The sequence below is a fragment of the Cynoglossus semilaevis genome, chromosome 11, assembly GCF_000523025.1.
Source record: "Cynoglossus semilaevis isolate Cse_v1.0 chromosome 11, Cse_v1.0, whole genome shotgun sequence".
Classification (NCBI taxonomy): Eukaryota; Metazoa; Chordata; class Actinopteri; order Pleuronectiformes; family Cynoglossidae; genus Cynoglossus; species Cynoglossus semilaevis.
The window spans coordinates 18,887,347-18,914,363 of record NC_024317.1 but is presented as its reverse complement, the minus strand read 5'-3'; the positions used below and the strand labels follow the sequence as shown (position 1 = coordinate 18,914,363).

The 27,017-nt window shown below is 42.9% G+C and overlaps 2 protein-coding genes across 3 annotated transcripts in view; one reads left to right on the top strand and one right to left on the bottom strand.

Moving 5' to 3' along the window:
- cbfa2t2 (CBFA2/RUNX1 partner transcriptional co-repressor 2) overlaps window positions 1-13,916 on the top strand; it is a 20,705-nt gene extending 6,789 nt beyond the window's left edge. The window contains exons 3-12 of the mRNA XM_008321130.3: window positions 4,785-4,946; window positions 5,046-5,287; window positions 5,394-5,483; window positions 7,310-7,494; window positions 7,586-7,839; window positions 9,182-9,267; window positions 9,399-9,591; window positions 10,772-10,840; window positions 11,323-11,513; window positions 12,252-13,916. Of these exons, the coding sequence (XP_008319352.1) occupies window positions 4,811-4,946; window positions 5,046-5,287; window positions 5,394-5,483; window positions 7,310-7,494; window positions 7,586-7,839; window positions 9,182-9,267; window positions 9,399-9,591; window positions 10,772-10,840; window positions 11,323-11,513; window positions 12,252-12,599 (1,794 nt within the window). The 5' untranslated portion in view covers window positions 4,785-4,810 and the 3' untranslated portion in view covers window positions 12,600-13,916. The remainder of the gene's footprint in view (window positions 1-4,784; window positions 4,947-5,045; window positions 5,288-5,393; window positions 5,484-7,309; window positions 7,495-7,585; window positions 7,840-9,181; window positions 9,268-9,398; window positions 9,592-10,771; window positions 10,841-11,322; window positions 11,514-12,251) is intronic.
- A 4,127-nt stretch (window positions 13,917-18,043) lies between these two features.
- The window catches only part of necab3 (N-terminal EF-hand calcium binding protein 3), a 20,810-nt gene continuing 11,836 nt past the window's right edge, over window positions 18,044-27,017 (bottom strand). The window contains exons 7-13 of one of the 2 annotated variants that reach the window (XM_025060348.1): window positions 25,274-25,395; window positions 24,893-24,972; window positions 23,759-23,812; window positions 23,523-23,635; window positions 23,120-23,197; window positions 22,336-22,427; window positions 18,044-18,168 (exon numbers count right to left, since the gene is read on the bottom strand). In XM_025060348.1, coding sequence (XP_024916116.1) covers window positions 18,086-18,168; window positions 22,336-22,427; window positions 23,120-23,197; window positions 23,523-23,635; window positions 23,759-23,812; window positions 24,893-24,972; window positions 25,274-25,395 — 622 coding nt within the window. In that variant the 3' untranslated portion in view covers window positions 18,044-18,085. Of the gene's footprint in view, window positions 18,169-18,709; window positions 20,084-22,335; window positions 22,428-23,119; window positions 23,198-23,522; window positions 23,636-23,758; window positions 23,813-24,892; window positions 24,973-25,273; window positions 25,396-27,017 lie in introns of those variants that run through there. The other variant, XM_008321129.3, reaches the window with a different exon arrangement.

Genomic DNA, 27,017 nt, shown 5'->3' with positions numbered 1-27,017 from the left:
GCGGGAGTTGTGCCCATCAGTTGCACGGGTGCCAGGAGGTCTGTTATAGTGTCCCTGTTTTTGGACTTCCCCCAAGATGACAATGTTAAAACTGTGTTTTACTGTTGAAGTGTAGACTCTGTATCTTGTGGCAGTTGTTGATTAATGCAGGGTTAATGAACTTTAATTACAGGATGATAATGAGGAAGGAGCTAAGACTGACGTGAGAAGGAAGTGTTCCACAGCGTTCCTGCTGTTGTTGTCAACGACTGAAGCTCTGACATTGTTATAGGTTTTTTTTAAAAAGTCTGACGAGAACAATAACAAAAATGATGTTACTGTTGTTACTGTTACTATTTATACAGTATACTGCAGTAGCAACACATAATATTGCATCTCAGTAGTGCATCGCACTAAACAGAATACGTTTACGTTGAGGACATCCGTTCATTTGCTGGCAACACAGTCGACGAGCAACTTGAGGTTTGGTGCCTTGCCCAAGGAAACGTTGGCATTTAAAATAAATTCTGGGTCCAATCCCTGAGCTAGTCTAATAACTGACTGTGATTGGACGTACTGGAAAGTCCTGAAAAGTGAGTCCATGTGAGAGCACAAGGGCAGATAGTAGTAAAAACACACAGAGACCAAACATTTCTCAGAATCTTCTGCCGCAGAGAGAAACAATAACAAATTTTTGAATACAAACCAACAGAATGGCCAGGGTTCAGCGGCGATGATGCATATGTGTGGGCCTCAACATCGACGTCTGTGTGGAGCCCACATAGTTGCAGCTTTGCACATGCCGGTGTGAATTATCTCTTAGCTCAGCAGTAAAATTAGTCAAGCCTGCGTTGCGTCTCCTCTCACCTCATCCACAGTAACAGGACAATGGTCGCTACACACTGCATGAACACACACACACACTCTAATGACTCACACTTATCAAGTTCTTTTTTTCTTTTTCTTTTTTTGCAGAAGCGCAGACTGACAGGCTTACCAAACAATTACATGTCCATCGGACTCATTCGCAATGACTCGAAAATGTGCGCATCTGTCAGAGCTGAGCTAACTGAACATTACGTTGTATGCGCCTGGTCTTCGTCATTTAATTTTTTTTTAAGTTGCTTTTAATAACAGCTGTGGCTCGGTGACATCGCAGTCTGGTTTTCCATCAGCTATATGTTGTTGCCTCGCCTCGTTCTGCATCACCTGCTGAGGCAATTACAGCCAACGAGATGTTTAAATGCACGCCGGTGTCACCTGATGCTGAACAAACAAAGAACACCGGGTTAGCAACAACAGCCACATCACTGATGCAAATTCTGTAGTCTGTCATCCATGCGAAAACAACCGTTGTCTCCAGTCGACCCACGTGTTCGTCATCTGTGTATGTCAGTGAGAAACAAATAGTTGAAACTCACCAATGTTTATGAATTTTTATGTTACAATGACGGGGCAGTTTCACAAATGTAAGTTGTTGCTATTGCTTATGGCTTGTTGGAATGAATCCAGTATCATTTTCAACTTTGACTTTCATATTTTCATGTTCAACGTTCACGCCTGCTCTGTGTCTTTGTACGTTTTCTCTTTGTTACATTAGAGCCGGGATGACAGGTGGCATTTAGACCAGACAAACATCCCACATCCACAGTGCTTGCAGACTGTGTGTGTAAGTGTGTGTGTTTTGTGGCTGCTGTGACAGCTGCCTCCCCTGATGGTCCTGTGACCAGATACCGTGGACTCAGGTGCTCGGGAGCCAGATGAAATCATCCAGATATGTACTGTGCTGTCTAATATTGACCTGCAGAGGCAATCCTCTGTGGACACACACACACACACACACACACACACACATAATGAATACCCTGGTCATAACCTTACAAATATGTGCCTTATCCTAATCCTCACAACAACCTAAATATCTATCCTAACTCCAAATTAAATCTGAAACACAACGGTACCTCTTATTCAGGAGGACCTGCAAAATGTCCCCACGACAACAGCATTTATGTTATGTCCCCACAAGTATAGATAGACAAGGAAAACTCTCACACACGCACAACCTGACGTCTGCTATAATTACCTCACATGTGCCTGACAATGAACCCATGAATATCTCGCGGCGTTGTGAACGCAGCTAGGACTAAGTCCCAATAAAACTCGTGTTGAACCCGACTCCCTCTTTAGGGTTTATGATTCTTTTCCTCGTAATTTGTGGCCCTCGTGTTGTCGAACGTTGTCTCTGACGATAAATGAAATGTCCTGGGAATTAATTTATCTGAAACAGTTTACATTAGCTGAATGCCATTTTGGACGACTTCCAAATCACACAGGCGAGTGTCCTAATAAATCAATAAAGGCGTGGCCCTACAAGGATGCTAATTAGTTCTGTGTTCTCAGCTGTGTTAAGTGGGTCACATTAGGACAATTAAAAAAAAAGCTTCTAGTCTAATGTCTCAGACCCATTAGAATGAGATTAAATCACGGGTTTGGCTGTTTGCTGATGATGATGCACGATTCCTTCATCTGTGTCTGGTGAAGGTTGATGGTTTAAACAGCAACATGAATATTTCATTGTGGTGTTTTTAAATTGGTTAAGTAGAAGCACTTGGGGAAAAATGATTTTTTTCCCCTGTTCTCAGCACTTTAACTACTTCTGCTGTAATAGTGATTGTTATTGTCATTTAATTGTGTTGAGTCTTAGGCTCTGCTCTGCTCTGCTCTTACCATTCTATTCTGATGGCTTTGTTTGCTGAGAAACGAGTTTCCTGGTTAGTTCCGAACCCTGCTGACAGCTATTAACTTTATAAGATTCATTTAAATAATTACATTGTTTGTTTTTTTGGTTTTGTCCTTTTAAATTCCACCACAACCACACACAAGTTAAATTTGAACAGAAGAAACCAAACAAGAGTTCTGGTTCTTACATGCTCTGTTTGTTTCGACACTGAAACAACAATAATAATAATTAATGATAATTCAGGGCTTCGGGGGAGGGGAACAGGAGCCACAGAGACAAATAACCATCCAGACGTGTACGTATATCTGAAGTATTTCTAGAATAAACAGTTAACCCCGATCACGCAGGATTCTGGAGCTCCGTATACCAGTGTTTAACAAACTTTTTCTGGGGACCCATATTTTAAAAGTCAGAAATCTTCATAACCCAAGACAATAGACATTATTCGTAAACTCCTGGGAAACATGATGCAAGACGACCCAAAAAAAAACACTTCTTGCGATCCACCTGAGGGTTGCGTCTTTGGGAACAATGCCATATACCATAGAACCATATAGAATCGAACCACTGATTTTTCCTGCTGCAGGCAGGAGCAGTAACCACTTTTCCACTGTGTGGTCCTCTCCCCTGCCATCACAGGGCTGGTTGTTGGTTTGTGTGAAGTTGTTAATGCGACTTCAGTGTTGATATTCAGACCATATGTCCACTCCGTCCTTTTATTGACATGTCACTCTAATGTTCTGGCTTTACGGCTAAAGTGTGCAGATTTTTGGACCTGTTATACACGTGTGTGTGTGCAGCGCTCCCTGTGGTGCACTGGCAGACCAAGTGCACGGGGTGTGACCATCCAAATGTTTGCATAGATTCCTCCTTCCTGCCCCCCGTGTTAGTGAACAGGTGGAGCGAAGGCAGGCAGGCAGGCGAGCCTCAGGACTGAGGAAGAACAGGGGATAAAACGGAGGAAGACGACAGAAGGGTAGAGTTAGAAACGAGAAGAGGACCCCTGCAAAACGCAGGGATGACCGGTTCCACCGTTTCCACCGTTTCCAGGCTTTGGAAAGGAGGTTGGAGAAATAGACGCGACAAAGTGAACGCTCCGACGCAGCATCTCCTCGTATTTTTATAACCAAGGTTTTCTCTGCGTTCCATTTGGAGTTTTCACCGCTGACTGCTCAAACCTCAATAAGTCTTTCTAAACTCGGTGGCCTGCGGCTCAAGGCCACGCAGAGTTCATAGCTGTGAAAAAGATATACAGGCCACTATTGAAGCCGAAGCCTTGAAGCCATGAAAGTGCATTTAAAAAGCTGCTCTCCGTTGACCTCGCGACCTGTGAAACCAAGCCCTGTCTATTAATCGCTGATTCATAGAAGAGTCTGATCCACTCTAAATGGAGATGGGACCCAGCCTTCATGGGTCTCAAGGAGACAAAGGTGGCCTCTGATCCCCCCCCATCCCGCCCCCCACCAACACACTCACCCTGATTCTCTCTCCCGAAGCTCCCTTATCTGGTGGTCCTATTCAGAGGCAACAGCACATTGAGAAGTTGCGTTTAACATTCAAAAGCTTTGCCGATCTTGTTAGTAAAGCGTGAAATAGCCCGTCCCATTCTGTGTGTGTGTGTGTGTGTGTGTGAGTGGCCCCGCCTGCAGTTTCTGAGGAGCTCTGAGGGGGCATTCTTCTCCCTCACAATAGGTCGTCTTCAGTGTTTCTTCTGTTATTGATCTGAATAGTTGGGTTTGAGGGGCTAAAGTTTAGACATCTGGCTCATTGATGGTGCAGTGGGGGAGGCAGGGCGAGGGGCAGACTGATCTCCCAGCAGAATGTGTTGTATGATGTGAAGTGGTTCTGGGGGAGCAGGCATTTTATTCGCTGACTAAAGACCTCTGGCCTTTCTACTGATTTCTCAAACTAATGAGCTGGAAACGGTAAAGTCGTGGCTCTGTATGAAGTTCTCATCGTTTCTCCGTTTGTTGTGCGAAACATTGACGTTTCTTCACACCAGCCTTTTTTTGGGGGGGGGGCGGTTTTGAACCCCTGGCTGACCTTTTTATCTCCTCTTTTTCAGACAGTAGAGAGAAGAAAACCCCTGCCATGCCCGGTTCTCCTGTGGATGCTAAGACTCATTCCAGATCAGCCCCCAGCAGCAGCACCACCAGCTCCACGATGCCACCCCTGCCGTCCGTCAACCCCAGCGGTCCTCGGCCCGCCTCTTTCTCCACCACAGCATGTAAACATCATTGTTATTCTTTTATTTCGGAGCGTTGTTTCCACCTGCGTTTATCAAACCATCCTCATGTTTTCCTTATGTGTCTGCCTTAATTCCCAGTGACCAATGGGAATCACCATTCCCCGCCCACCTTGAATGCAGTGCCATCTCCACCACAGCGTTACAGCAACGGACCGTCCTCGTCCTCGTCCTCGTCACTAGCCAACCAGCAGCTGCCGGCCACCTGTGGGGCCCGCCAGCTGAGCAAACTGAAGCGTTTCCTGACCACGCTCCAACAGTTTGGCAACGACATCTCTCCAGAGATTGGAGACAGTGTTCGAAGCCTAGTCCTGGCTCTTGTGGTATGTTTTTCATTTTAAGTGTGTTTTGTTTAAATGAAAAAAAGAGAGACTAAAATATGGCGTCTGTAATGTGAAATAACAAACTTCCCTTTTTGCCATCTGACAGAATTCAACAGTCACCATCGAGGAGTTTCACTCCCGGCTGCAGGAGGCCACAAACTTCCCCCTCCGCCCCTTCGTCATTCCTTTCCTGAAGGTAAACACATCCTCGTACCCTGTCCTATCTTCATGTTTACTCTGCATCTTCCAGTTGAATCACTTCCCCTTTTTGTTTCTCAGTAGTTTTTCACAACTCATGTTTTAGCAAATCATAGTCGGCGTGTCAGAGTCACTGAGACACATTAAAAACTGCGACTTCTCATCACAGAGCTGTGTTTCCAGATGAAAAAAACAATGTCGTTATAAGAAAAAAAGCCGTTGACGTTAAGATTCCCTTCATTAAAGCCTGTAGTCACAATGATGGAAACGCGATAGATGCCTCAGCACTCTCCTACGTCTCCAGGAGACAAAGCACAGGCAGATAAACGGTCTCCTCTGTCACTTCCCTAATTGAATAAACCACTTTTCAACAGTTTATTGTGTCTACCCTGAGATTTGCATGTTCACTTGACAAGCAGCAGATGAGCTGCTTGTGTGTGTGTGTGTGTGTGTGTGTGTGTTAAGCAGCCTCTTGAGTCCTTTTTGTTACCAGGGACGTCTGCGAGTGTATACTTTTGAGGAGCCCCCTTTAGCAAAGCCATAAATCTCCAGCCAGTTGGGCTGCTTCGACTTCAGTGCAGTTGAAATTTCCCCTTTTTTTCCACACATTTACCTCTCGCTCACCTTTGGAGCCTCTCCAGCTGTCTGTCTGTGAGCGCTGGTACAAGAAACCCTCCTTTGGCTAATTTATTATGAGGGAGGAGGGGTGCCCACAACTTATGTCCAACTCCTGGGGGAAGTTGAACCTGAGAAACAGAGGGAGTGGACAGATAGATGAAAAAGAGAGCTTGGATGAGAGGGAGAGAGAGAGAGACAGAGAGGGGGAAAGTGGGAAGTCGGAAGTGTGAAACATGCCTATAAAGTGTTGCCTTCCTGTTTTTATGGGTTCCAGTTCAGTGTGCCATATGGAGCCGCTGTGCTGTGCCATTAAAAGAGCATTCAGCTGCCAAGGCGCCGCCAAGCAAACACTGGGCTGCGCTGAACCCCAGAGAGCTCTGCTTGAACCGGGACACAGCACATGTGTCCCACTGTCTGGGCCCCCAGGGAGAGGAGGGAGGCGGGGAGATAAGAGGGACTCTATGGAGGCCATGTAAATGAATAGACACATGATGTGGGCCAACGTGGAAGAAAGGCGGTAGTTTGACGGCTAAAGGTCTGATTAGAAATATATGTGGAGCGTATTTACAAAGCTGGGTTGTCGTATGAGCTGCGTGTGTGTGTGTGTGCGCTAAACTGAAACAGCATGGTTACTTAGCTGTGCTTTTTTTTCACGGCAGAGCGAGGAAGTGGTGTAATTGCAAACACACTGGATTCTGTTCCCGATTAGAGCAAAGCCGGGAACAAAAGAGATGTGAAGATATGACAGAGACGTTCGCTGATACAGATTTAATTAAAAAGAGTTACGAACAAAAGGGAAGTCAGTGGAGTCTGCTCGGAAATGTCTCCGTACCCCTGCAACATCGCACAACGTCTTCGCCCAGCTTTTTCCATTTGCATGAGAGAAGCCGCAGCCACCATAGAGGCAGCAGCCACATAACGACCCCCAGACTCACACTGAGCCTCACAGCCAGACCTGGAGGAGTCAACACAGCCCTGCCTTCACAGCCCCAGCCAAGCATTTCTTCCCAGGGGGCAGATTTACTCTTTTATAGATATCTCTGTGAAAGAGTTCAGAGAGAGTTTCTGCCATTTTCTTTTTTTTTTTACCAATTCCTGAATTGATTTTCTGTCTCTTGTCGTTGGCCTGTTGAAAGCCGCTTCATCGTCTCCGTGGTTGGGTTTTCTGTGCCATTGTGAATTAACGCTCTCCTGCTCTGTTGTCAGGCAAACCTTCCCCTGCTGCAGAGGGAGTTGCTCCACTGTGCGCGGGCGGCCAAGCAAACTCCAGCCCAGTACCTGTCCCAGCACGAGCACCTCCTGCTGAGCACCACGCTGGCTTCCTCTCCAGACTCCTCTGAGCTGCTGATGGAGCCTCCTGATGCTGGCGCCAAGAGACACAGCCCCAGCAGGTAAAAGCGGAGCTCCACAAACCACTCTTCAACGACGACCCGTACCCTGGCGGCCACTCTCTAAACACATCACTCCTGTTTCTGTTTCTAGACCGAAAGAAAACGGCTTCCACGAACGTCCGCCGATATCACTGGAGCCCGCCGCCAAACGAATCTGCACCATCAGCCCCGCTCCACGACACAGCCCCGCCCATACGCTTCCCATCAGCACGCAGCTCCACCCGACGCCTCCGCCCTTGCAGCACTACGCCCTGGACGACATCGCAGCGCCGCACATCCTGCACCGCGAGCACAGTCAACGCATGCTGGAGATTCGCGAGCTCAAAGACAGACCCAGACTACCTGGTATGTGGGTCATGACTTTTTGGGGAACTGGTGGCACAAGCGTGATGTTCTGATGTGACAGTGGTGCACTGTCTGCTGAAGACATTAACAGAAGAAATAGTTGCACTAGAATAAACACACACATCACAAGTGTGTGTGTGTGTGTGTGTGATAACGGGTGGTCTCTGTGTTTGTGCAGCCATCCCCCATAGTTCTCTGGTGTTTCGCCACTATATAAACAGTACCATACTGTCCAGGCAGGAGGGTTGGATCTACTCTGGTGTATATCTGCCCTCCTTTCAGAGCCTGTCAGCACACGGTGGAAACAGCAGTAGCTCAACGACACACACACACACACACACACACACACACACAGTTGAAGTCCCGTACCTTGATATGTTCATGGTAAAGGTGCAGTGTTTATGAGGTCTCAGTACCTCGTCTGACAGCCTCCCGCCCGCCTGCCGCCACTTGACTCATGGGTACACACACACACACACACACACACACACACATAAACACATGGGTACACATGGCTTTGAACTGATGAGTACTGATGAGAACCAGGAGTGGGGACGAGGTTAAGGAGAAGGCCAGTGTGTGTGGAAGTGATTATTCTTGTCAACAGGCCTCGTCGATCCATCCTCTCTCCGTGATCACTGTTTTTTTCCCTCCTAATTTTAACAAATTGTATTTTTGTGCGTATTATTAGAGTGTATAAACGTGTATTTGGAGGCTGCGAGGAGACGCCATCTTCTGTTCAAACCTAAATATTGATGAGGTCATAGCACTGTTGAATGTTGAATCTGAAATCCCAGTGCGTGTGTGTGTGTGTGTACGCTTGCGTGTGTGTGTGTTTGTGGTTAGTGGTTATAATGGTCCACAGTGAGTGTCAGAGCGCCTGGTTGTGTTTAGAAGTGGAGCCACTCCACTCAGCCTGAGTGTCTCCCTACTGGAATGCTGTGAGCTCCAGGAGGGGAGGTGCTAAGGGAGATGTTTTGGGGAGTGTGTGTGTGTGTGTGTGCAGTTGACAGCTGACTTCCAGATGTGTTCAGGCTCTGGGAGCCCAGGGTCTGGTTTGCATCACAGGCTTCTCTTTTCCCTTTTTTTTCAGCCCACCTCTTTCTCTTGTATTCCCATCTCACGTCCTTTGTCTTTTGTTCTTTGTTTCCCATTCACTTTAACCTGAATCCTGTCATTTTAGTGGAACACAGTGCAGCTGTTGTGTCCTCCGTCACCTCCGATTTTTTATTTATTTTTAAATCAGGGTTGTCGACGCGTTCCACCCACTCACTGTCACTTGTGACTCGTACAAGGAACATCGTTAATCACACGTGGTGTCTCTTGTGTGTGTTTTGATTAGGAACTAATGGAGGGTACCGTGAGGAGCCAGTGGACCACAGACTGACAGACAGAGAGTGGGCTGATGAATGGAGGCATCTGGACCATGTAAGTCAACTCAAACAAACACTTGGCCGCTGCTGGCAGGTTGTGATAAAGACAGGATTCCAAAATGTGAAAATTCCGTGAACTTTCAGATGGTCCGTAAGACGGGGATATTAATGACTTTGTTTTGCCAGGTGTTGAATTGTATTGTGGACATGGTGGAGAAGACGCGGAGGTCAGTGAGTGTCCTCAGGCGGTGCCAGGAGTCCGATCGCGAGGAGCTCAACTACTGGAAACGACGTTCGAGCGAGCAGGAGGATCCGCGCAAAGGAGGCTCAGGCTCCACCCCCTTCTCCAAGACACACAGCCCCCAGTCTGCAGAGACAGGTGGGTCCCAACGGTCCCTTAACATTTATAATAATATCACTACAGTATTATTACTCAGGACCAGAATCTTGTCTGGAAGAAAACATTAACAACTCACTAAATGATAAACCAGTGCAAATATTAAAGTATCAAATACCCAGTAATGGCCACCAGGCAGTCAATCACAGCACAGGTAATGTGTCTATTTCTAAATGACCTTTGGCCCTATTACTTATTAACTATGTTATTAATGTTCCATGACTGACACTACATTTATAGACACCAGTGAAAACCTTCGACTACTATCTCAGGTCACTGAAACAGCTCTATTCAATCCACATCTTGACCTGCAGTAAACTGTAGCAGAAGCACAAAAGCCAAGGTAAACTTCCAACTACTGTATTTGATCCTCCAAACGCCATCTGGTGGCCGCTAGCAGAACTACACCGACGTTGTGCGTTAGTGAGTGCGTCTCCAGATTGTCCTCCAGTCTGCTGTGTACTGGCTGAGTTCTCTTTGACTGCCTGCCATGCTGCTGCCCCCCCCTCACCCCCCAGTCTACAGTCAAAGACAGGTGCCAGGACTGGCCTTGGCCATATCGGCCACAGAAGGACGGTCCTGCCGTCATGCAGGCTCTGAGACCAAAACTTGCTCACTCGCCAGAGCACCATCTGGGCCCCCAGCCGGCAAGCTCGCCTGCCTGCGCGTCGGTCGGCTTGCCCGGGCTTGAGTGGAGGGAGACTATAGTGGGGGTGACAGTAACGTTGGAGAGGGAGCATACAGGCTTCATTGTGCAAAACATGAGAATACAAATGAAGGGAAGGGAGAAGTCTGTTGTGATACACAGGATATAAGGAGATGAAATAAGGAGATGAGCCAAGGACACAGGAAGACAGAGAGAGAGAGAGAGAGAAAGAGAGAGACAGCAGGGAACAGACAGAATGTTGACACAGCTTGTTAGTCTGCAACACTCTTGGAGAAAAACACATTCCTTTCTGAAATTGTCAGATCACCGATCAGTCCATCACCAATTCATAGGTTCTGTAGCCTGGATATACAGCTATTTTGATGGGGTTTTTTTAGAATAAAGACTGAATTACAAACATATTTTATTTTATTTTTTGCACTTTAATATCTTGAACCGAGTCACTACATCACCCGCCGGCTCCTAAAGATGCTAATCCCTTTTTTATCTTCACAGAATCTCAGCGTGACTTCACTCCACGGCCCAGCTCAGCATACGTTACAGATGAGATCTGGAGAAAAGCTGGTGAGAATAACTCCACAAAAACACGGCTACACATATATTACATTACACATACACTCTGTCTTGGTTTCAGTTTTGTTGCTTTTTTTTTATTCGTTCAAAACCTACTCTGTGACTGAGTAAGAACTCCTCAAAAGTTTATCACAGCAGGAAATGCCAAGGACACACTGGTTTGAACAACAAGTACCCAGAAGTCTGTGGTTATGTTAATGAGCTGGTCCCGACCCTCCCCCCACACCTCAGCCCCTTTTTTGTCACTATAACAATCACATACTTTTAGTAGTACTACTGCCAAACTCATGGTAACTTAAGAATGTCATGAACCTTCACAGAAATTGTAGAAGGACTCGGGTCACGGGGTCACAAACCTTCACAGAAATTGTAGAAGGACTCACAAGGTCACGGGGTCACTGCAGTTGAACTATAATCTGGCTAATGAAACATTTCCTTTACATTAACCTCGACACCATTGCACGTTTTAACAGAAGAAGCGGTAAACGAGGTGAAGCGCCAGGCCATGGACGAGGTACAGAAGGCCGTAGCCGAGGCCGAGCAGAAGGCTTTCGAGATGATCGCCGCCGAAAGAGCTAAAATGGAAAAGACTCTGGCTGAGGCGAAGAGGAAAGCTAAGGAAGACGCCATCATGGTCATCAACGAACAGGAGGATTCCAGTGAGGTGGGTTCAGGCGGAGGTCTTATACCGAGGCTTTGTAGGGTTTGACGAAATGATCAAAAAAACTGTGGAGGTTCGTTAAGGAGGGGTAGTCAGTGTCCATGTCAAACAGCCGAAAGATCGCAGGTTCAAGCCCCCGATCTTGTCGATAGTCTTGTTGTATAGAGCTTTCCCTGTTTTTCCCATGTTTTCCTGGCTTTTCCAAGAGTCTAAAATCTGCAGGGTTTGGTTCATGGTTCAGTCTGAATGAGCCACAGGTGTGAATGTCAGTGGGAGGTTGTTTGTGTCCCACTGGTCTGCTGAGCAGTTGGTTGACTTTAGGCTAAACTGCTGTGAAGAACAAGCCTAGAGAATTTGAGTTGTTGCTTTGGTTACACGTCACATTAAATCCGAACTGATGAGGGACAAAAAAAAAAAAAGAAAACGACACAGCTGCAGGCATTAGAGGAGAAATGTCTTCAATTTAACTTTGAGGTCGTGTTGCAAATCACTCAAGTCAATATTTTGAGACGTACGACTTGGATGAATGAGTATCAGCAGGCGTGAACAGTGAATTTTTTTCCCCCAAAAAAACATCCAGAGAAGACTTGACTTGAACCAAACGCTAACGTTAGTAAACGGTCTGACGGATTGATCGGGAACTGTGTGAAAAATCATCTTTAAAGGTCAACAAGTGTCTGTGTTAGTTTAGAGGCCACTGTCATCTTCAACTCACCAACACTCCTCTCTTTTTTTCCCCAGTGTTGCTGGAACTGCGGGCGAAAGGCGAGCGAGACGTGTAGCGGTTGTAACGCAGCTCGCTACTGCGGCTCCTTCTGTCAGCACAAAGACTGGGAGAGACACCACCTCATCTGCAGCCCCGGACTTCAAGCCCAACCAAAACCTATTTCCACCATCACTGCAGGCCGGGCAGCTGCTGCGGCCAACGCCGCGGCCTCAGCTGGCATCTCCCCGCTGGGCCTGGCTGGAGTCAAAGCCCCTGACAGCGTACCTTCGGTCTCCAGCCCCGGTGGAGAAAAGGCTTCAGTTGCTTCTCGCTCCACCACCCCGTCTACCCCAGCTTCTGCCTCTGAGGCTAACGGACACTAAGTCGGTGAAAGACGTTAGCGATGAAAGTGTCGGAAAAAGAACTGAATCAGCACAACCAGCAAACCCTATTTGCGGAGTTGAAACCCATTCCTCCTCATAATCTTTTGGCAGTTGATAAAGGAACAGATTAGTGGCTGACGGTTTGAGCGGTACGTCAACAGGGACGTCGGCTTTGGCACCGAGAAAGGAAAGGTCTTGTCTGAAATGGATCCACTGGAGAACAGATCTTCCGAACAGACGGAAACATCGACCGCCTTTGGTCAAAACCAACAAAATGTGGGATCCAGGAGGGGGAGCAAATAAAAACAGTCAACTTGGTCTCTGACATCCCTGCAGAGAGGAAGTTGTGGGAGAAAAATGATGGAGGAGATAAGGAAACAGCGAGGTTATAAAAATGATTTTTCTTCATCGTGTGGAACTTGAGTATAAAGACGTGATGTTGTAAAATTAAAAAAAAAAAAGAAAAAAAAAGGTCCTGATCCTGTGGGGGACATCACAGTAGACCACATAAGACTCTAATTCCTGTATACATGATCACGTGTGTGTGATACGGTCGTGTTGTCGCTGATAAAATGTACTGTGTTACTCCTTCTCATAGCAATATTTAAATGAATAATTCAGGTATCAAACTTCGACCAACTGACAACTTCTACCAAAGTTTCCAGTCACTGAAGAACCCCACCGTTGCTCCCGTCGTCCCGCCTGTAAGCGCTCGTCTGAAGAGGAGATGATTAACCGCACGTTCTTTCTCCTTATGGTCATGTTTTTGTTTTTCCTAAAGAGAACAGGATGTAATGGGAATATTTGGGTTGTGGTTCCTTTTCCGCCACACGTCCACGTCATCTGTGGTGGAAGACAAGGTCAAAGGGGTTCTTCTCTGACACCAGCACCGCTGCAGTGTTTTCATCAGAAGAGACTCGATTAGTAATTTAATAAATAACCTGATGTCACATTACTGTGGTTTCTGTTTGGAGCACGTCTTTCTTTCCCCGCCCCACGATCTCAGGAGCTAGACGTTTATTTGTCCGTACAGACCGTTCTGAACCCCGGCTCACGGTTCCATCCACTCAGACTCCAGTCTGTGGTTTAGCGCAGGACTTTGTATCATACACCTTGTTTATCGCTCACCGATTTTCTCCTCCGTTGTAAGACTTTGTAAAGACTGATATGAAAGAACGCTTTTATTATTATTTTTTTTGCGAGCCACATTGTTCCTCTGTCGTTCTCTGAACATGTTCTTTGATTATGAGGCTAAACATCTTCATTTGAAATAAAAAAGTTATTACATGAAGTAAGAAATAAACTAAATAGAATGAATCTGCTGTGTGCTCTTCTCTTCTGTATGTATCAGTAAACACACAAGGACTCCGTGATAGCACACCGCATGACCACTAGATGGCAGTATAAGATATTTTAATATATGGATGCAGCCTTATAACTCTGTTGTACAATGAAACATGCGTGCAATTATAACGTACACAACATACTGTGATTAAAATGGAAATTGTAATACTATATCTGATATTAATAATAATAATTAAAATAAATAAAAGAAAAACAACACTGAAGCTCCAAAAATGCAGCAAAAAATACTAAATATTAAAACCTTTCATCCAGCAGAAAAAATATTCAAATAAAAATCACATACTGTACTAAAATAAATAAAACATATTATAGAAAAGTATTTAAATAAAAACTCCTCCAGGTTTTATGTTAAATTATAAGCTCATATGTATGTAAATAAAACTACTGTTTGTAGTAACAATTCTGTTCTGTGCCTTCAGTTACTGGACTATTCAGCCTGTAGGCACCGGCAGTTCATCTAAAAATAAAACGTCTCTTATGCTGCCTCGGTGTAATTGTGTGACGTTGGATGTGTGTGTGTTGCTGGTATAGCCTACTTGTGGGGACCTATTTATTTTACCACATTTCTGGGGACATTTCGCAGGTCCCCACAAGTGACAGAGTATTCTGAGGAACATAATGTGTCTGTGCGTTTGTGTGAGCAAACACAGAGCACTCAGGTTATTGTAGGACACAGAAAAGATGGAGAAATTTACACATCAAACTGTCAGACAGCGGCCTGATTTCCTGGTCGTTTATTATCTATCTGTACTTCACACATTAGCCAAGTGTGCAAATTTAATGAACGTTTTCCCCCTTTTGTTTAAAAAGGACTCGCGGGATTGTTAATATTTATTTGTATCAATACATATTGAATTTACTGTAGCCGGTAACAAAATAAGATTTGTTAAATATATTTAGCATGTGCTGATGCTTCTTCTAGTCTCTTGGCAACTACACAACTTTTTGATCATTGCATGGAGACACAGGTTTAAATACAGAAGAAACGTGCACGCTTCCACCCTGATTTAAAACTAAAGTGGAAGCCACGAAACCCAAAAGTGATTTTTTTTCTACCTTCTAAGTTCTGATGCAAGCTTAGTTAAAAAAGCCATAGCAGCTGACCCGCTCGCTTTACCTCTTCTCTCTTTACATTCTCTCTCTCTCTCTCTCTCGTGGGTTTATTTTGAGCAGCGTGTCGTTGGTTTTTCTCTCCTCACTCACTGCATCATTGCCATAACAAACACTGACGCACGGTTTCTGGCTCCACATCACAAGCGTTTGTCGATATGTAAACGACGTCATTACATTAATTACTGTTGTTGTCGGTACAAAGTGTTTTCACGAATCCTTCTGTGTCTGACAGACTCATCTTAACCTACACATCGGCTGTTGATGTTCTGAACAAAGGTTAGCATTGTACATTCTCACATACTGTATTAACTGATTACTCTATATAATACTATATAATACTATATAATACTAACTGATTTGCGGCCTTATTCCAATGTGGTTTTGTTTCATAATATAAGTCAAGGGTGTCAAACATATGGCCCGCGATCCATAACAGGACCGCTAGAGGATTCAATCTGGTCCATTTGATGAACAATTAAGTGACAAAAGTCACAAACACCTCATGTTGGTGATGTTTTGTCAAATTATTTCAAATACCATTTCATTTTGTTGGTGATGTTTTGTCAAATTATTTTAAATACCATTTCATTAAATATAAATATGTTCTAATGTTCTTGAACTTATTTGCAAGAAAACAAAGGGTGACAACATGGACTCGTTATTAATAGGTAATTATGTTTTGATCGTACTGGTCCAGCCCACTTGACTGAACCAAAACATTGTTAGAGAATCATGATGGACATGTGGAAGAAGCTGTATTGATTTTCCCTCCTTTGTCCGTGTGTGTTGCTAATGGCTAATTGTTTTGGCGTTGTCTTTTCCTGTCAAGAAACCCGCTGAGAAAACTTGAGAAACCACATCTTCATCCTTTCTTTTAGAACATTCTCAGACATACCGGGGCTTTGAAAATGAAATACTGGACTCTCACAACACTTTTCACGAAACATCGCAGCATCGCAGTCTGAATTTCAAAGACTCTCAAGCTCAAACTGAGTGGACTGTGAAGAAAAACAAGCTGCAGGATGAAGCCGTGCATCGTGACCAATCACTGTCTTTTACCTCGACTTGATGGGATGCCTGAATGATGCGATTATTTTGAGAGTATGACACAGTTTGTCATCATAGGCCGGTAAGTAGGACATCTGGGCATCCCACCGCACACATTACACACCACCAAACCCCCATTCCCATCACTCATCTCGCCTTTTCACATTTCTATTACAAATGCTTCTCTCTCTCTCTCTCTCTCTCCCAGCGTTTCTCTCCCTGCATTAATGCAGAATAAAAAAATAAAAAAAACGCCTCCAACCTAAATCATGTTTGCCCGACGTGTTTGTTGTCCTTGGCGATACCCAAGGTTTACTTTCTTCACCTCCTGTGGAGTCCACAGTGCAGCTTTGACTTCAAATGCCTTCCTTCCACTGTTTCCTCCAGCATGTTAGTTACAGAGGCACGAGGAATGACAACCAGGAGGAACGGGACAACAGATGCTGCTGGGTCACCTCAGCCCTTCAAACCCCAACAAGTGGTTGGAGTTTGTACATGTCAGAGCCAAGGGCACCTGCCTGCGAGAGACAAAACAAGGACTCGAACCCCCTCTGTCCCCCCCAAACCTCACCTCCTGCTGCAGCAGTGGTTCACAGTGTCATTCAGAGAAACATGCTGCTGAATAAGAATGAGATGAAATGTTGTGCAGATTAATGAATAGCCTTCTGAATTGAGCTAATGAGTGAATAAAACAGTCTCATTTATACCAAGTAGGGCTTCTCATAGCTGAGAGTTTTCATGGTGGTGATGTCACTGCAACTACCATAACAAATGTAATGGTTTCAGGGTAACATTTGGAGAGATTACTGCATAAATTAGATAAGATTGGATCTCACACTGGGGGAATTGTGTTGTGTTGCAGCAACACAGGACAGAGGGACAGACTGCACAATAAAATCTTTTTTTTAAAAATAACAGTCTTGTAAATGTCAAGATGACCCTGATAGAACTACATCATGGAAATGCCTCGAATGCTGCAGAGGAGCAGAAGTTTAAAGAATAGCCATACTGAGAAAAGTCAGTTATATCCAGATTTATGTCTTATATAACTAAACTAATTGGTATTACACTCGGAAAGTTACAGAAGGGAACACTGTGAAAACGCAACCATCCGTGACCGAACCAATGCACTGTATAACAACATTATACCACTGGTCTGCTGGAACTTTTCTAAGTGTGTCTTTTTCACCAAGTAGATCACAAAGTTATGTTGAACTTTGGTTTTAAAACCTTGAATTTTGTAATGGAAAAACCACCGATGGCTTGTATATAGCAATACATCCACTAGTGGGCAATGCTCAGATGCTCAGAGTTCAGATGTCATTTTAGTTTACTTTTCAGAATATCATGTTGTGCTCAAGAAACTTATAATTGATACCATAACAACAATATTATATGTTAAAAAAGTAAATTAGAAGATTTTTTTTTAATTTAATAAATTAAAAACAACAAATGTCCAAGCTGATGACCTGGCGTTTTGCTAGAGATGAGTGTAGCAATGTGCTAGCAACAGCAAAATAGCTCTGAGGGATTAGCTAATCTAGTCAGCTAAAGAGTTGATGCATTCTCTGTCTGTTTTTTTTTCTGTTAGGACATAACATAACATAACATAACATAACATAACATAACATAACATAACATAACACAACACAACATAACATAACATAACACAACATAACATAAACAATTTAAGTTTCCATTCTATGCTGAACTCATGTCATAAACATCAGCTAATTCTTCACCAAAGTTTTTAAATTAACTGAACTAATATGTGTGCTGAAAATGCTATGCTAAAAAATACAAGTCTCCAACAAAAGGGCTTCATTAAACTGTACCTTGGAGAGAGGAGAGTCTTTAACTGGTCACTGACTGTTTCTGAGTCACGGTGACAGGCAGCTGGTCTGGAGTCTGGAGAACAAAGGTGTCGTCAATGGAGCAATCAAGCAGAACAAACACAGCAATTAGTGTGAAGTTGGTGCAGCTTCTGGGGTAGGTGTGGAGGTGATGGTGGCAGGAGTGTTTCTGTGTCTGATGAAGAGACTGACTGTGAGGAAGCATAAGGAGAAATGACACAAATGTTTAAAATAGATATGGTGTTGTATTAGGGATGCATCGATATGCAACCATTTCATGTCTGATACTTATATTAATCTGATACCTGGGCGGTGGTGGCTTAGTGGTTAAGGAAGCTGCCCCCTGTTCACTTTGGTGATAGGTTAAACGCAGAGGTCACATTTGGTTGTGTGCAGTGGTGTGCTGTGTCACTTCCTTTCTCTGCAGGCTGCTATTGCTGAGACGATAGTGTCCATGTTTACAGCGTATCGTGCAAAGCTCAGTTGAGCTTTTGGGTTAACGTATCAGATCAGAGGGGCTATAGTTGTTTTTTTTCTGTTGGATACTAATATTTTGACCAATATCAGACCAGTACTGATCCTGAATATTGTATTAAACCATCCGTAATATTTATATCTAACTGAAACTTGACTCAAAAAATACTATAAAAATATGTTAAATTCCACAAGATTTGTCCGGTATTTTAAAAATACATTTCAAAGACACCGGTGAAAAAACCCACAACACATATGAACGTTTGTCTTCATTTTAATCATACATCTTGAGTCCTACACACATTTCAACACAGAGGAAGAAATAACCCGAAGAAAACAAACCACGGTGTCAAGCAATAAATACTGAAGATAAGAGTTGCATTTGTAGCCGTTTTGCAACATGACAGTTAGGCAGCTGCATGAAAGAAAACACTATAATACAGTATGTACAGTGTGTGTGTGCGTCACAGTCGGGAGCATGCATATTTAGGGCTGATAGAAAACCCACGAGAACCCAGAAATGTGTTTGTTATCGCAAGAACAAGAACAAATTCGGTTCTGGCCAAGACATTCCTTGCTACTGGAATAATCAAGTGCAGAATTCCTAGGAAGTCTGTATAGGACCCTACCACCACAAGTCATGCACGCTAAGCACTGTGCGAATCTGAGGAACAACGATACGACGTCAGCACTGTGAGGATGGCAGAGATGAACAAAATGATATCATTTCACTTTACATATTTATTTACTTTATTATAATTAGTACATTTAATTAATCTCATTAGTGCAAACCAAGAAAGTTCCCCACCTTTTCTGCATTAAAAACACTTCAAAATTCCGACAAATGCCACAACAGTCACTGACACACTCGAGAATAAAGTTCGGTCCAGAACAGGTGTCTCAAGAACACGCTGGTTAAACATCTAAAACTAGAGCCAAGAGAATGTAATGACATCATCTTTTCTCAGAGCCCTGAGAGAACACATTTCAAGGTTCTTGAAAACTTCCGTAACAAACTTTACATTTTGACCCTCATCACCTCTTTGACTTTGCATTTTAATCCCCCTCCTAAAATAATTGTACTCATCCACCAACAAGTCATCAACAGACCAACATGCTGCTGTTCGACTATTTAGTAGCTGACACGGCCGCAGAGTTTTGGTCGGTCTCTATTAGAATCACGTCAGTCAAACACAGAGGAGAAAGTTGGACGAGAACATACACAAGAGACGAGTAAAACTTTGGATTAAAAGAAAAAATGAGGTTTGCGTGGCAGGACACCGATCCCTTTAACGTGCCCAGGCTGCCTGTGAGCTCTACTCCTTTTGATATACGCAGTGGAATAATGAGCAATCAAAGGCGGAGACAAAACGGTGAGAAGACGCTGCTGGAGGAAAGCTGGGTGACGCCAGACGTCTTTGTCTCCTGGTACTTTTCAAACGAACGGGCGTCTTTTGAAATTCTGCATTGATTGTGTTGTGTAAAGATATATGTGCGTGTGCGGCCGTGTGTATGTGTGAATGTGTGATGGTGGGTGGATATTCTGCAGCGTGTCTCTGTCCGTGTGACAGTGTAGGCAGCAGAGATGTGACTTTCCTGGTCATTAGTTGTTAGTCATAATCCACCAAGAAGCTGAGGAAACACACAGATATGGAGGAGTTGTTATGAAAAAATGTCTATTTACTTCTACCAAAATAAATCCTTTTATTTATGTTGACCACAGGTCATCGCCTGAGATTCTTATAAATGTACATTTTACCAGACCCCAGTCTTGGAAAAGTCTTTTTTTCCGAGATGAGTCACCTCGACTTGGACGGGATAAAGATGTCTAAGACACATGGCTGACGGTGCAACGCTCCACCCGAGGAAAACATTGAAGCAGCGTTAAGTGACAGTTCATGGCAGAGACGAAAATATTATAACTAGGAGCGGTAGAGTGAATGCTGATTTGTTTATTTATCTATTATGGATGCCAAAGTCCTGGCTCCTTCCTGGTTTTAACATCATCCCATAAAACCCATCTTCCCTCTCCTCTCCAATCAGCCTGGATTCACTTCAATCTCTGCATGAGTCGGTGGGAAGTAGGCTACTCAGCCTCGTTACAAACGAGAGGCCTAATTATATAAAATAAATGATAATTATTCTGCAATGGACTGGCCAACTATCCAGGATGTACTCCGCCTTTGCCAGATGACTAAGATTGCGCCCTCCGCCTTTGCCAGATGACTAAGATTGTGCCCCCCTCCCCTCCCCTCCCATTTTCTCCACAACCCTGAACAGGATTAAACGGGTGAAGATAAATGAATAGATGAAATGATAGTAATTAAATAAGAGAAGACAGACTCATTAAAAAACAGCAGGCAGATCTTAACCTCCTTCTATAATCACTGCATGTCTGCTGACAATTATACCTGAGGAAACCGTCTTCAGTTTATTTCACCCAGCAGCTTTTCTTATTTTACCACAGTGTGTTTTTTTTTCCAAATGTTTCTTGACTCAGAATTGGGCACATTTTTTCTGCTATCAAAGCACTACACCGTTAGCGACTGTTTCGTAGATATGAGTCACACCCACTCAGGTTAACGCTCGTGTACAGTAACCTAGGAACAAATAAAACGCTTGGTGGAGGCAGAAATAATTAAGCCAAGCCACTGCTGTCTGATTGAAATTTTTTCAGGGCTGGGGGAAATTCATTTTATGTCAAGATGAGAGACGGTTGCAGCAGCGGCAATGATTCACTCACTCCAGCTGAGGAGTCAGTGACCTGATGATGACAAGTACAAATTGTGTGCATCAAATTTAAGTCATACTGACAAAAATAACAATGATAATAATGAAGCAGTAAAGATGTTAGAGTGCTCGGCTCCCCGAGACTGACTGCACAACAGAGACGCAGGTAGAATTTTTTCATCAAAATTATATTTTGTAGGAATGGGAGTTTCAATTGTATTCTTTGGTTACAACAATTAAAAAAATGTATTTGCCTCTTTTTTACTTTCCTGATTTCTCCAGAACAGAAGGTGGCAGTATTGCACCTTGCGTGTGGCGTTAGCTCACTAAAAATCTTGATGAACAGTTATTGAAGACGAGTTTCATGAGTTCCGTGCTAAATTCTGCTACAAAGAGTTTCTTATCACTGCAGCACTTCAAGCCTAGGCTATCACCAAACAAAACATTTTGCTCTTAGCATAGACGTTAGCTACAACAGTCTTGATATAGGCTAATTGTTTAGCCAGCGAAAATAAATAACAGAGGATGATGGGTAGTTTTCAAAAGTCAAATATAAAAGCTGTAAGTGTATTGTGAGATTAATATGGATGACATGAGTTCACCTCTATGTTTATTCTTTATTTTGGTCAACAGCTAAAATGAATTTGAACCGAAGAATTAGCCTTCTGTGATAAACGTTTCCCCACTTTTTATACGTTTTGCTTTCATGTACTACTATCATCCATAATGACAACTCAAAAGGCCATGATGTAATTATCAGAACCGGCTTCTATTAACGGAATAGGCTATGTTATTCTCTAAAGTTCTCGTTGAAAGCATTTTCCTGAGTCGATGTCGAGGCAGTGAAGCTCTCACAGCAGCTCACTTGATTATGATGCAATTACTGTATTATTCATTGGAAAACAAACCCAGCTGTGGGGACAAAAATCAACAGGTCTGGATACAAACATGATTGTTTTCATCAATTCACTCCTTACCTGCATAAAAAAACAAAACTAAGAAAATGTACGTCAGTTGACATTCTCCTGTTTGTTGTGTGTACTTCGTTAGTGTATTACTGTGCTACATTTTAGCCTAAACCAAAACAAAACAAAAATATACAAAAATATATATATATATATATATATATATATATATATTTGCCAAATACAAACCTGGTAGCAGCATTGTTGACACTACTTCAGCGTCTTCTAACATGTCGATGATGCAGCGCTGGAAATCTTTACTGCTGTTGGACTGCAGGTAGCTGCAGAGACAGATAGCACATGGACCGAGCACAGTATTATAAAATATTAGTTTGTAAATACAGTATGATGGGGAAAATATAATTTTCAATGTAACATCTAGATGGTTTATTTGTAATGTGGAAGGAATCTCAGATTAACTGCTTTCTTTTAAACTGGCTGGTTGGTGGTTCAATCCCCAACATGTGAATGGGTTAGAATGATAAGAGATTTAAAGAAAAACTTGATTTAATAGTGTCATCATTAAAAAAGGTTGTGGGTTTGATCCCCATCTCCATGTATGTAAATGGGTGAGAATGATAACTGATGGAAAATAGTTTGATGTAATGTGTTAGAGTATGAACCTAGCTCATCAGTCCATGATACTGGAAGCAGCTCAGGACTGAGAGCAACGATCCCAAAACCATTAGTATTTAATGACTGCAGGGATTGGAGCTAAAGCTGGATTTGAGATGTTTATTTCTGTAGTATAGTATTCTGTGCTATAGATATTTGAGTGAATGTTACGCAGGTCTTAATATTATACATTACGATGCACTGTAATCTGTTAGTCAGCACATGTGTACGTGTGGGTTATTTTTATTATCTGCATGGCATGACATGAGAATATAATAATTCCCATTAGTAAAGATGAGCAGATGGCTCATCACACACTTTCTCTCTCTCTCACACACACACACATACACACACTGACCTCATCCAGGAGATGCGGTCTTGCCAGAACTCATACATTATGTAACACGACTTTCCCGGGGGCTTCTGAACGGACACGCTGACAGCAGGATGGGGAAGAAAACAATACAAGGAGAAGGGGAGAGTTTGCTCTTAGCAAGGATATATTTACATTAAATATTTGGACTGCAATGACAGAGGGAGATGGGGTTAGATTTGTCAGTACAAAACCAACAGAGCATCAAATATGGAATTAAACCACACATCACATTTGAACAGTACCAAAAATCTGCCAAAGGAGAAAACGGACAATTTTCAAATTTCACACCCTCGATTCACTGCCTTCACCAAAGTCTCTGCGTCAGCAACACCAGAGACAGGCGGGCGTTAATGGAAACTCGGTCGGGAATGAAACAGACACTCACTGCAGATTGTCAGACTGGGCAGAGGTGGCGTCTACGTAGCATTTCAGAACTTTGTGGAACTTGTCCAGATCTCCATCCGTCACAGAGACCTGCCTTTGTACGAGCAGAATGTTCTGTGAAAAAAAAACACCAGGCAGACCACAGCAGGGAACACTTAATAAAATCACAAAACAATAAATTCCAATATAATCACAGCTGTCCTAAAGCGCAACCCCTTATAAATGATCAGGACTTACAGATTTATATGTGCTGGCCAGTGTGTCCTCCTTCAGTGGTTCCAATTTGGGAGTCTGTCAAAAGAGAATAAACAAAAGTCTGGAAATGTTTTTGGCAATTTAACTGCTAAGCCAAAAAGAAGACAACATGCCAGTGACCTTTAAACTTTAATAATACTTAGACATTTTTTTTCGCAAACACAAAGTAAAGTATTTATAGTAGTCTTCTAATCGTGTATGTAACAAACTAATACATTCACTTATTAATTTTGCTAAGCATAATCTTTGGTGAATTTTCTGCACCAAAAATAAAATCTATACTGGATGTGTTTTTGTGAGTTTGATTTAATGTATTCATAATATATATTGTACTAAATGTTAAAGTACACACACAGCTGCCTGAAGTTCAATGTTTGTACATATACAAAGAGCAGTGTAACAGAGTGATAATGGGAAGTCTGGCTCAGCACCAGGCAAAGGTCATAATGTACATTGTTTATTACATTTATTTACATGTAATTGTTTATGAATGGAAAAATGGATATTATACAAACACAAAACTGTATCTTCAGGAAATAAGAGACCTATAAAGACACAAAGTCATGAATAGTGAAAAGTAGAAAATGTAATCACACACACAGAGCTATTTATCTGTATGTGTGTGTGTGCATTAGAGGCTGTGAATGTGTCTGTGTGTAGATTAGGAATCTAACCTGTGTGGCAGAAAACTCATTTTGAAAGAACTGACTCTGTGTGTGTTTGTGCGTTTCTGGTATAGCTGCATTTGTGGTGACATTTTTTTTAACCCTACCATCGTTGTAGGGACACTCTGGTTTGGGGGACATTTTTCAGCTGGTAGGTGGTATTCACGTCACGTCAGGTTAGGATTCAATTTAGACATATATTTGTTAAAGTAAAGTTTTTATGTTTGTTTGATACGTCGTACGCAGTGAGAGAAGTGGTTAGCGCATTTGCTATCAGCAAGAGCTCAGCCATTCACCGCTTTACTCGAGTTTAGGTGTTTTTTCCCCAGTCCAAAACCATAAACACTTATTCTCTCTTTATTTAGACATCGGTGTGAATATTAGTGTGAATGATTATTTGTATTATCTATGTGTGGGCTCATCATAGACTGGAAACCTCTTCACAGTGTACCTGGCACTCCAGTTTATCCAGCAGCTGCTGCAGTCTGTTGATCTGGTAACACCAGTTCTCTCCATCCTCTGTACCCACACCTGAGGAAACAAAACAAACACCTCTGGAATGAAAAAAAATGTAAAAAAGAAATCACAGTGAATTCCATCGCGCTTATTCACAGCAAAGCACTTTAAATGTGTTTTTGAATATTTTTGTTGTGCCACAGAGAGGATGGAAGGTTATAAAAGGAAAACATAAATATTAGAATCGGACAGCTATAAATAAAAATGTGTTTTGTTTATCTCAGTACATTATACAATGACCTAGTGACTAGACAGCTTTTTCACTGGCCTCCACATTGATGTGTGCTGTTAGTATTGGACCTGATTCTCGTCCTACCTGTGGTCAAGATGCCAGAGCAGGGATCTGCTGGAGACATGCACAGATTGTTATGGAGACTCTGACCACACTGCCTGCTGCTCCTCTGCGCTCCTGTCAACTCTGGTGTCTCCACCTCTCTCCTGCCAGGTTGTCAGTGGAAGAAGACCCAGGAGGGACAAACATAAAGAGTGAAAGAAAGACAGTAGCCGTCAGCAATGTGAGCCTGAGGATGGCAGGGTGGAGAGTCGATCAAAATGAAATATGTATTGGCCAATAGAGACAGTAAATAAAGAAGGTAAAGGATATAGCTTATTATATCCTAAGGATTGGAAGCAAAGTAAGAAAGTTGTTAATAATTGATTGCAATGAGAAACAGAAGTCAGAGTCTGCTATAGGGGAAAGAAAGACAAGGTGAGAGAAGAAGTAAACACAATATTTCAGCTTTCCTACACTCCAGTTTTGCAGGGTTTTTCTTTTAGTTTCTCAGAACATTCCAGCCAGGTTTAACTAATTATTTGTTTCCTGTTTTTTTCCATAACAATGTTATGATCTACCTCTTCCTCTGTCTTCTTTTGCCTGGTCTGTATCCAGTAGGTAGCTCACTATACTGTGTTTGTGTGACCAAAGACCCAATTTGTTTGTCCTTGTTATTATTGTCTTCCTTTCCCTCTGTATCCTTCCATTTGTTATGATTTCCGTGCACACTTCTTAGTGTGTATTGTGTGTGCGGCACCACACTGACAGCACAGAGGTTGGCATATTGCTTGGAAGTTCTCATGCTGAGAACAGCCCAGAACCCAAAGGCCACTGCAACAAGGATAAATCCACTGCCTGTTTCTGCAAATTCAATAATAACTCATAAGTCTTAAAGTCCAAACCTACCGTTCCTAACAGTTTCCTATTTTTTTTTTCTTTCTTACCTTTTTTACATTTACCTCTTTGAACAGACATGGGATCTGAATCTGACTCTTTTGGCAGAAAGCTTTTGATTATCCTCCCTCTGAAAATCATCTCTCTCTTCTCCACGTATAGATTTTCACCTTCATCCTTTCAGTATAAACTCACTTCTACCGTGTTTCCACGAAGCTCTTATCATTCTTGATCCTTTGGCTCCTCTCCCTGCTCCTTTTCAATAATTCACCTTGGCTATAATCGCTCCATTATTTTCAATAATGCCAGAGTGGCACTCAGAGGGGAGCGAGCAGAGAGCCGCTGAGCCCTGACACATGCAGAGCCACAGGCGAATCAGCTGCAACCTAACAAACAAACCAAGCATTTAGAAGAAATCATTTATATATTTTTAAATACTGCCTTCATCGGTTCCATATGCACGGTGTCCTCTTTGTTTTCCGGCACATTTTGTTTTAAGGCCAGCAGTTGGTTTCCCCTGAGTGACTGCTGTGTTCTGTCATAATAAGCACTTGAGCATTAACAGCATGAGAGATACAGAGTGATCGCTAAAAAACATGAAGTCAAAATATTTTTCAAGGAAACCATCTCCTGGCTGCAGACTGAAAATCAAAGTGAAAACCAATCGGAGCTGGATACTGACAAGGTAGACACTAGTATTTTAATATCATCATTGAATACATTCATAGTATATTTTTTAAGTAAAACTACTAAAATTTAAATACATTTAATCCATGTCCCAAGCTGGGAAAGCTAAGTAGAACTAGTCGTAGTGATACTGCCACCTACTGTGTCCATTTATTACTCAACATTACTTTTCCTAAGGGGAAAGGGGTTTGCAGATTTAATTTTT